Source organism: Lemur catta, chromosome 15, assembly GCF_020740605.2.
Source record: "Lemur catta isolate mLemCat1 chromosome 15, mLemCat1.pri, whole genome shotgun sequence".
Lineage (NCBI taxonomy): Eukaryota > Metazoa > Chordata > Mammalia > Primates > Lemuridae > Lemur > Lemur catta.
The window spans coordinates 38,904,506-38,915,505 of NC_059142.1; the positions used below are offsets into that span (position 1 = coordinate 38,904,506).

An 11,000-nucleotide genomic window follows, 5' to 3' on the forward strand; every position below is an offset into this window, starting at 1 on the left:
CCCTGCCCCAGCTGTGACAACCAAAAATTTCTACAGATATTCCCAAATGTCCCAGGGTGCCAAAGAACCAGTCCCAGTTGAGAACCACTGGCCTGTCAGGACAGAGACAATGTCTCTGACCCAATCTCTCCCCACTTTGTTTTCTATGACAACTAATACAGAGTCGGGCTGTCTCTGTTGGGCCCACGCAGGCACATCCTCAACACACCTGTGCCTCAACTTACCTCATTTGGGACATGGAGTACTTGCTCTGCAACATGGGTCCACTTTTTCCTTGTAACAAAAAATTTGTTCAAGTGAAAAAACACTTGGGACCCCCCGGCCCCTCCCCTGGAAAGCATGGTTCTATATATTCTGTGTCAAATAACCACATCTATAGCTGGTGACGAAGCTGTTGCCCGCTTAGGTTGGATTCTAGTATAGACATGCTGTAACAGGTACACAAAGCTGAAGAAGGCATTGCAGAAGGTAAAAGAACTTACAATTAAGACATTTCTAACGACCAATGTAATTTTTCCAAAGAGTCCAGGAAAGGTCTTGCTCATTCAGTTTTGATGGTGGAAGACTGAGGGCCATTCGCAGACCTGGTAAGGGTAGGGTTGCCAAATTTAGCAAGTAAAAATACATGTGATATTTGGGACACACTTGTACTAAAAGGAAATTATTTGTTGTTTATCTGTGGTTCCGATTTAACTGGGCATCCTGTGTGTTGCCTGGCAGCCCTCGATAAGGAAGCACGGCTGGATGAGAGCCTTGGGCAAACAAGATGCAGCCGTTCCTCCCCTCCTCCCCTGGTGGCCTGTCACCATGGTTGGCTCTTCTTGGGGACAGACATATCGGACTTCCCTTGGAACATGGTGCCTTTCTGTCTCCTGACTCCCTGCTCTCGGTGGCGGCCATTTTTGCCCTTCCAGGCCCAGAGAGCAGGACTTGGAGGTACATGGGCTAAGCTGTCCTGCCTCCCATCCTGGCCACCTCAGTGACATTCCACCCTGATTGTAGTTGCCTTCCATAGGGTGACTCAGACCTTCCTGGACAAGATTTTGCAAGTCTTTCTCTGCTCCATTTCCAACCCCTCAGCCCCAGCCCATGCCCCAAGCCTCCATCTGCCCCCTGCTGTCACTCAGCCTCACCAGGCTAAGGACAACGTTCACACACATGCAGTGACCAAGGAGGTCTTGCCCCCACTCCCTGGCTGCCCCTCCACAGTAGTGGCCCTGGCCCCGAGCAGCGGCTCCTTACAGAGACTCTGGGGCCCTACGAGGCTCGCAGGCCTGGATTTCCAGCGTGCTGCTCCGGGCCTGTCCTCAATGCCCATTAGGCCTCCACCTTACTCGCCTTGAAACCCCCACTTTACAAGGCCCAGAGTTTCTCTAGAAATCTCATCTCTCCCAAAATACAAAAGCATTTTCTCTACCCCAGGGTGTGGTTCCGGCAATTGCTCAGGGCTTCAGGATTCTGCTCCAAACTGCTCATGCCGCAGTGGATACCCAGAGAGCCACCCTGACCCAGTCTTAAGGCATACCTGACAGGATACACAGAGAAGTCCAAGCCCGGCCCTCCGCATCTCAGGGCCCACTGCCTCCTCGCCGGGGCCAGCTCTCCCTGCACAGCCACGCCGACCGCCAGCTCCCATCTAGAAGAGTCCACAGACAGCCTCCTGTTCAGATCCACTGAGGCCCTACCTCCCCACCCAGCTTGTATGGCCCAGAGCATTCCAGAGTGTCGTTTCTCTCCCTGGTGTGCTTGGAGAAGCTGTGGTTCGTGGAGATGCACAGCCAGGCCCACTGAGAGAAAAGAGCCGGTACTTCAGTGTCCCGTGTCCCCTGATTCAAGTATCATTTAACTGAACCACAAAGTGAATTTCCCAAACGCCCTGTTTGATCGGACTCAGCATCTGCATTTACAGGGATGGCGTGCCGTCCGCCTGACTCTCTTCCCACGGACAACAGCATGTCTGAAACTGGAGCGCGGGCTCCAGGCTGTCATTAGCCATGCTCGACCCTGTGGGTTTCACTTTCAAACTGGTCTGAGATCCTAGGATGAAAGAAGCCACAGAATCCTTATGACGTTCATAAAAATGGACCAAAAGAGTGAATAAACACCAGCTCTGTGCCGACTTCCCCAAATACCCACCCCCCGCAGGTACCTGCGGGAGTCTCGGCAGCGCCCACCCATCCACCTGTTCCCTCCCAAGCTCTGCGGGAGGGTGGAGGGGATGAGTGTGCCCAGCTCTTGCAGGGCCCCCCAGAGGAGCTGCTCAAAGGGACACAACCCACACACTCTGCTCCACTGCAGCCACCAGCAGCCCCAGGGGCAACATCCAGAAGAGGGCAGGTCCCCAGGCAGCGTCTGACATGCACTGACCCAGTCGGGGAGGAAGGAAGGACCCCAGCAGCTGAGTAAGAGAAGCTGGAACAGTCCACGCTCAGACCCCAGAGACTCACAGACCTGCTGGGACTTTGCTTCCCAATCTTCCCCCAGGCTTCCCTCGGCCAGTACAGTGACAGTCCCCTTGCTAGGAAGGCCTGGACACCCTCAGCTCATACTCTGGGCCTTCTGTGGGTCCTCAGAGGAGGAGCAGAGCAGAGGGGCAGCAGGCACCAAAGGGGCCTCAGGCCTGGAACTCTGCCCCCAGCCACGCCCTGCTGGGCAAATGCCCAGCTGCCCAACGCGATGCAGGGGACCGGACAGGGCCTGATGCTGGGGCCAGGCCTGGGCAGGACTCGGTATGGGGCCCTCTCCACGCCCCTACCCCCCGGACCCAGTGTCCCAGCAGGTGGCCAGAGAAGCACAGACCTGCTTTCTGGAGTGAGCCTGCCCCCTGCAGGGCCCGGGCAGGACAGACACCCCATCGAGGAGGGCAGAAGGGCACTGGCCCATTCACCCAGGCGGAGCCTGGCAGAGAGGGAGGGGCCTGCTGCTCAGGGCGAGGACCAGGGTGGCAGGAGCAGCCAGGACTGGCACAGCAGCACAGCATCTCGCCACCTGCGTGGAGCACCTGCTGTGTGCCAGGCCCCTCCCTCCAGAAACTGACCGGCTCTGAGGCGCCAGGACAGCACAAGATCGTCTCATGGTTGATTCCTCTGTCCCCTGGGCACAGGTGGCCGTGAGAAAAGCCTGATTTCTTCCCCAGACTCCTGGAGCTGAACGCTTGACCCTTGACCAAGGGCCAGCTGCAGTGTTGGAAAGCATGTTGGAACCAGTGATCCCAGCTCTCCCACGAGGTGGATCATTTAACCAACCTGGGCCTCAGTCTTTCCACATGTAAAATGGGCACAACGGTGCCAACTCATGGGATTGTAAAGAAGAAATGAAATAAAGGATGAAAGGAGCTTTGTCAAGCAGGAAGTGCTGGATGCACCACTACATTCCCTTTCCTACTGTCCCTTTATTCCAGAGTCTCTTGCACTAACACACACTCATTCACAGACAGTCGTGGGCATGGAGATGAGCCAGATGCCATAGGGACAGGGCTGTTCCCTCACTCAGAAGCAGCGACGCGAGCCTGGGGCAGGCATGGCACCCAGGCCACCCCCGTGGAGGAGCAGCATTTATACATCTGCCCCCTCCTCGAGTGGCCGCCCCACGCAGATGATTAAGATAAAGCCGAGTCCTGGACAGCAAGGGGGTCCCCACCCCCTGCCTCTCCCACCCCCCAGGCCACAGAGCTGGGGCCACCACCTCCTTCTGCCAGCTCAGGGAGGCTCCAGGGAGCTTTGGCAGGAACGCCTGCTCTTGGCCTGCCCTCCAGCTTCCCCAAGACTCCTGACGGGGCCAGAGGCCCTCAGGTGTGGCCCAGCGGCTTGGCGCCCTCCCCAGGGCCTGGGTTAAGGGCTCCCAGGCCAGATCCCCGCTGGGCCAAGGGTGCAGCTCCTTTCAGGGCTCCACGTGGGTGACTACCCTCACCCCCCACTGAGCTCCCCAAGATCCAGCCCAGGGCTATTTAGGGGCAGCCCTCTCCTTCCATGAGCTGGTGTTGGGGAGAAGGCATGGGGTCTGGACCCCAGGGTACCTGGACCAGCCAGGGCAGCTCAGGCTGAGGACACAGGCCCCACTCTCAGTCCGGGGCAGGGGCTCCTTTTCCTCGTTCCCGCAACACGACGTGCCCTCTTACCTCGCTCACTCCCCATGGCTGTATCTGCCCCTCCCCGACTCCTCCATTTAGTACGTGGATTGGGCCCCTGTAACATCCTAGGTATGAGGATGAGGATGACTATGAAACCATCCCTGCCCTGAAGGAACTCACAGGTCATGACCAGAGGTATCATTTACGGAGCACGTGCTACATGCCAGGGAGTGTTCTGAGCACTTGACTTTTATTAACCCACAAGGGAGGCAGCACTTAGCGGATGAGGAAGGGAGGCTCAGGAAGGCTAAGTCACTTGCCCAGGGTGCAAACAGAGTAGATGGCAGAGCCAGGATGCAAACCAGGTCACGGTGGCTCCAGAGCCTGCACTGTGCACCTGGCGCTCGGGTAATTGCTGGGACGGCTGAAGCACGGGACCCTGCTGGGAGCAGGAGGAAGATCGGAGAAGGGTGAGACCTGAGCTGAGCTCTGGAGATTATAATAATTTACCGTGGTGGTGTCTCCTCCATGGACTCCCTGAAGACACAGGCTGCCTTTTATTCGTCTCCTTTTCCCCCAGGATTCCATACAGCACCTGGTACACTGTGGGCACTCAGCAAGTAGCTGCTGAATAAATAGGTTAACACAAAAGGTTAAGAGGTGTCGGGAGTGGGAGCAGGTCCTGTTTCTCTGTGATGCCTTAGCTCCCGGCACCATTCTGGGCATGTGAACTTGAACTGAGCCCCACCTCGCTCTGTAGTGGGGGTGGGCGGGGCCTGGGGGGATCTGGAATGGGTGCAGGGTGGACACCTTCCTTCTGGCTTGGCGAGCTGGGCTGGGCATGTCTGAGTGACCCCCATGTGAATAAGCCAACCACACATAGCCCACAAACGGGTGTGGGCAGGGAAAGAGAAGAAGGTAGACAGTGAATGAGGACAGTAAACCACACAGGGGGCTGCAGACAGGAGGGCAGGGGAATGAGAAGGGTGGCAGATGAGGAGGGAGATGGGCAGGGTGCCAGAGCTCTACCTACCCTCTGGCCTCAAAGACGATGACAAAAATCAAATGGCACCTGACAGGCATTTCCCCAGTTCATTCATTCATCTCAGCCTTTAATCCCCTGCGCTCCAGCCGGATCCCAGGCCCAAGAGGGGAAAGACACCGCCCTGCCCCCTTGGACCACACCGTCAATGCCGGGGAAGGTGGGCACACATATGTGAGCACCTAACTGTGCCCGATGCCAGCCAGGTGCTGCAGAGGAGGAGGTGTTCATCCCGGTCTGAACTTCGAATAAAAGTTAGTCTCCGATACAATAAACACAAGGGTATGGAGAGAAAGGGGAGGAGGAAGGTCAGATCAGACTGGGGTCACTCGTTGAACCAGGGCCCCAGGGTGCCCAGTCACGTGGCTGGCTGCCTCCCGGAGAGCAGTTTGGGATGGCAGGACCTTGGGGTGGGCTGGGGAGGCCAGTGCAGGAGCCAGAGCTGGAGTTCCCAGCAGTCGCCCCTGCTGGAGTGCGGAGCTTGAGGGCAGGGAGGGAGGCCAAGGAGGGGGCTGTGGCCACACACCCAGAGTTAGGACCAGGGAGGACATTACAGCTAAAGCAACATCCGCAGGAAGGACTCGTGCAAGGGGTGAGGGGGAGACGAGGCCAGAATGATTCCAGGGCTCCTGGCTCCGGTTTCCAGGTCCTCGAGGATGAGCACAAGGAAGGAGCTGATCTGGGAGAAGGACTGGAACTCCTCTGCACGTGGGGATTGGAGGAGGTGGGGTCCGGTGCACAGTCAGGCTCGGGGCTCTGAAGCTGAGTGGGACCCCACTGGAGATTCAGGTTTAGGAGTCACCTGAACAGACAGGTAATTGTAACCCCGGTCATGTCCAGGACGGTCCAAGGGGACCATGAAGAGGAAAGGGAGGAGAGGGCCTATGCCAAAGTCCAGGGCATGTTGACATAGGACGTCAGCAGGGAAAGAGGAGGCTGCACGTCAGAGCTGAGGCTTCCTGAGGGGCAGGGGACCGTGCAGAGAGAAGGAGGAGGGGGACAGCAAGCCATGGAGCCTGCCAATGAGCGTTTGGAGTGGCAGGACTTTGGGGTGGGCTGAGAAGACAGCAGGACAGGATGCCTCAGGCCAGAATGGAGCCATCAGCCTGCAGGCAGCAGGGAGGCAGCAGGTTGGGGCTGGGCCTCCTCCTCCCCAAGTCACCCCTTGACTGCCCCTTGCAGCCTCTGTACCTTTCCCCACATTTCCCACCACGTGACTCACCTACAATCCCCCTGCTGCCTTTGTCACTAGACGTCACGCAGCACTGCTGAGCAGGCTCATGTGTCCCTGCACTGTCCTGGTGTGTGTTCCCTCAGTCCATGTTTGCTGGGCACCATCATGTAAGAGCTACCTGTGTCCTCTGTGTTTGTCATTGTTGCACCCATGTGCCTGGTGTCCTTCTTAGATACGCAGCTCCCAGGCCTGTCCTTGTCTGGGTTAGCAGCTCAGCCCGACTGTGCCCACCTCACCCCCGGCCCTAAATCAGGGCCTTAGCAGGGGCCACCCTCAGAAACCAGGCCAGAACCAAAAATACGTTTGCAAAAAGGCAGGAAACTTTATTGAGTTATCTTTTCTTTTTAGTAGAGAAGTTGAGAAACCAAAGAGTAACCAGGTGGGGGAGGGAAGAGAGGGGCAGGGAGGGTCCACCCAGGGGGAGCATCAGGACGGCCCTAGGAGCAGAGGGCCTGAGCCCCCCATCCTTCAGCCCCTCTCTTCTGCAGGGAACATCAGCTCTCTCCTCTGGGTGCTGCAGACAGAGGGAGGGGGTGCCAGGCAGATTTAAGACCTACTAACGTCGGCCGTCGGAGGTGCGGCGAGCTGAGCCGTTAGCAGCAACGCTGACGCTTCCTGGGAAACAGATGCTCAGGCTGGAGAAGACCCACCTCAGGCCAGGTCAGGGCCCCCAGGAGGGCTCACAAACTCCTAATTAGTCGGGTGCTGTGTTGATGGGGACTCTATTGTCCCCAAAGGTGGCTCTCTCGAAGACAGCCCAGTGGCTCCATGAAGCAGGGCCATCTACTTAGGAAAACAGATGAGCCAAGGACCACCTGCCCCGCAGCTCCCTCCCTCCCTCCCCCTGGGAGCCCAGCACCGCCTGCCTCCTGCCCCCCCCCCACCCCAAGGAGCAGTGAGCCCAGCCCCGCCTCCCCGTGGGCTGTTTCCTTACCTCCTGCAGAGGTGAAACCGGCTATCCTGGGAGAGAGGAGAGAAGCAACTGTGAGCAGAGGCTAAGCCAGGACAGGAGCCCCTGCGTTGGACTCTCACTGAGCTGTGCCCCAGTTCAAGGGCAGCAGCATCAACTACCCGCCAGGCCTGTCTGTCTGTCTGCCTGTCTCTCTGTCTGAGAGGCCTCAAGAGGAGAGATGATTGGCGCATTTGCCAGAAGCTCTGTCCTCCCTCTGGTTCACTCAGCCCCTCCCCCGAGCCCACAAGGAAGGCCCGGTCTCTGCAAATGGCTGGAAGGCAGTTAAACCACCACAGTCATAGCTTTGTTTGACTGAGCCGAATCCACGCTCATTTTTTTCCAATATTAGTTGGTCCCTCCACAGTCCCTATTCCTGCCTGTCTGCTTCAGAGGCCTGAAACAGAAAGCTTTTAAATGTCCCCACAGCCTGATTCAAGAGATCACCTTCAGGCTCAGACAGGGGACCGTCCCCTCTCTGACACCGGCGGGCTGACCTCTGAGGCCCTGCCTGCTCTACGTTCCGCAGAGGGAGGCTGGAGGGACCTACTTGGCGTCCTGGCCCTCGAGCAGGCTGCGGTAGGTGGCGATCTCCTGCTCCAGCCGCGTCTTGATGTCCAGCAGCACCTTGTACTCCTGGTTCTGCTGCTCCATCTCGCAGCGCAGCTCGCTCAGCTGGGCCTCGATGCTGCTGATGAGCCCCTGGATCTGCTGCAGCTGCAGGGCGTAGCGGCACTCCGTCTCCGCCACCGAGTTCTCCAGCCCGGCTTTCTGGTGGGGCGAGAGAGAAGACGTTACAGGGGAGCCAGGCCGGAGGGAGACCTGGAGGAGGTGGCCGCCGGGCAGGAGGCCGCAGGTGTACCGTGCTCAGCTGGGACTGCAGCTCGATCTCCAGGCCCTGCAGCGTGCGCCTGAGCTCCGTGATCTCTGTCTTGCTGGTCTGGATCATGGCGGTGCTGGAAGTGACCTCCTTGTTCAGCTCTGCGCTCTGGAATTCAAGCAGGAAGGAGGTGACGGAAGAGCTCGGCTAGAAGAGACTGACCAAGAGGCCGTGTCTGCCTGGCACCATCTGGCTACGTGGGGTGAGAGGGCCGGTACCTTGCTCTGGAACCACTCCTCCGCGTCCCGGCGGTTCCTCTCCGCCATGGCCTCGTACTGCTCCCTCATCTCCGCCAGCACGCGGGTCAGGTCGATGCCTGGGGTGGCGTCCATCTCCACGTTGACCTGGCCGACCACCTGGTTGCTGAACTCCTTCATCTCCTGTGGGGGGGAAAGGAAGCTGCATGAAGCTCCTTGTCCTCCCCATCTTGGCTCTGAAAGCTGGTGGAGTGTTCTGGAAAGCACTCCCAGGTCCCGCAGTGGAGGGCTCAGCCTAGCTGTAGCAGAGAGACCCCCTTTCTCCCTGGAGATGCCTCGGCCCATGGCAGGCCCACGATGCCCCTCACCTCCTCGTGGTTCTTCTTCATGTAGGCCAGCTCCTCATTCAGACTCTCGATCTGCATCTCCAGGTCGGTCTTGGACAGGGTCAGCTCGTCCAGCACCCGGCGCAGGCCGTTGATGTCGGCCTCCACGCTCTGGCGCAGGGTCAGCTCGTTCTCATACCTGAAATAGGTAAAAAAGGAAAAAAAAAAGTTTTTTGCAAAAGCAAGACATGGGTGACATTAGACACTCCCCGTACCTCTGCACGGGACTCTGCTACTCCTCCAAGACCTTCACTCTCAGGATGCTCCAATTCCATTGACCAGAGGAGCATTTGCCTAAGCTAAGAGCCTACTGGGAAGGGAGAATGAGGGAAACAAACTCACTTGAGCCTGAAGTCATCCGCAGCCAACCTGGCGTTGTCGATCTCCAGGATGACCCGGTTGTTGTCAATGGTGGCGGCCAGGATCTACAATATACAGAAGAAGATGACCTCTTGCAGGGTCCACACGCCTGGGGAGGAGGACTGAGAAAACACGGCAGGACTGGTTCTTGTGAGAGCCTGCCCCCTCCCTGTCCTGCAAGCTGGGACAAGGCTCTTCCCTCTTCTACGCAGTGTGAGTGGGGCTGCCCAGCCTGTCCCATCGCCCCAGCATTCTATGTGTGGCCCTGACAGGGAAGATCCAGGATGTGACTTTCAGGGGAATGATAGCCGAGAACATCTTGGGTTAGTCATGTCTCGGCAGCATCAGGCCAGCAACCTCTGGGGGCTCCTGTCTTGAGAGCCTCCCCCTGGAAGTCAGAAGGGACTCGGCTTGGCTGCACATTCCGTGACAATGTCACTGGAACAGGCCTCCCAGCTGAGCATAGGGGAAATCCAACAGCTATTCCCACCCATCCAAATCTCTCGTCCCAACTTTTATATCCCAAAGCACTTGAAACCCACCCCACAGGGCTGGGACTCAGCCCCAGCTGGTGGATTTCTGTTCCAACAGGCTGGTATGCAGCGTGAGGGGCAGGCCTCGGTGGAAAGGAACCAGACTCTGGGCCACCCGAGCCTCTGCCTCCCTCCCTCTGCCACTGCCAATTAGGAATTACAGTTTCAATGGGTGCCCTACAAAATAAACAGTTATTCCCAGAACAATGAATGAACATGTCTCCCTTTCTCTGTTGATTTTAGTCATGCTTCATTGTAAAACTGTCATGTTTCCAAATAACTCAGTGGGCTAGGATTATAGAGATCGAGTCACTAATAACATAACTGTTTGGAAAGCAGTAAAACTTTTTGACATGATTAATAACAATGAAAGTAAATAGTGGGACAACATGCATCTGAGAAGCTGTGGCATGAGAAAGCCCACGAGCAGAGACTCTGCAGTAAAAGATTAGAATTTTCCCCTGCAAGAAGCGTGTGAATTCCATCCACATCTGCTCCCTGTGACGCTGCATTTCCTGGCCTCCGTGGCTGTGCCCTGCCCTGAGGACCCCTGCTTGGCTTCCAAGGGCTCACCTTGTCCCGGAGCTCTTCGATGGTCTTGTAGTAGTGGCTGTAGTCGCGCTCGGGGCTGCTCGGGGCCTGCTTCTGGTACCAGTCTCGGATCTTCACCTCCAGCTCGGTGTTGGCCTCCTCCAGGGCGCGCACCTTGTCCAGGTAGGAGGCCAGGCGCTCGTTGAGGTTCTGCATGGTGATCTTCTCATTGCCGGAGAGGAGACCGCCATCGCCACCACCGAAACCCCCACCGAAGCCACCACCGAAACCCCCACCGAAGCTACCACCGAAACCCCCACCAATGCCAGCTCCAAAGCCTCCACCAAAGCCGCTACCAGCCCCTCCACCAAAGCCACAGCTCACGCCACCCCCGTATCCCCCAGCTGAGCCACCAGAGACAAACCGGCTTGAACATGAAGAGACGCTGCGGCCTCCCCCCAGCTGGCAGGAGCCACCCCCGAAACCACCTCCATAGCTGGCGGAGGAACTCTGCAGGCGAACGCTCATGGCGAGAGAGGGTTGAGATCAGGTGCAGAGAGAAGCTTGGCTTGGCCTGGGCCGAGGACGGTGGCTCTTCCCTGGAGTGGCTGCCTTTTATACACCTCCGTGGGGGCTGGACGTCTTCTCCCCTCCCTTCCCCACCCTCTGACTTGCTGCCAACTGCACTTCTGATTCCCACAGCCCAGTTACCGCTGCTCTCCAGGGTGGGTTGTGCCTTTTGGGGGTGGCTTTTTTTCTAATCCTCAACAAGAGATGATTCAGAGGGGACAGCGTTCTGCCCGCAATTGCCCTTTTGAC

At 57.7% G+C, this 11,000-nt stretch overlaps 1 protein-coding gene across 1 annotated transcript; it reads right to left on the reverse strand.

Annotated features, from left to right (window-relative positions):
- Positions 1-6,656: 6,656 nt before the first annotated feature.
- Positions 6,657-10,772, reverse strand: KRT13 (keratin 13). Its single transcript, XM_045526514.1, has 8 exons — positions 10,224-10,772; positions 9,100-9,182; positions 8,740-8,896; positions 8,393-8,554; positions 8,157-8,282; positions 7,845-8,065; positions 7,280-7,305; positions 6,657-6,960 (listed from the first exon to the last, which is right to left on the reverse strand). Exons 1-8 carry the CDS (start codon positions 10,707-10,709, stop codon positions 6,902-6,904), a joined length of 1,320 nt encoding a protein of 439 aa, XP_045382470.1. The 5' UTR covers positions 10,710-10,772; the 3' UTR covers positions 6,657-6,901.
- Positions 10,773-11,000: the final 228 nt, after the last annotated feature.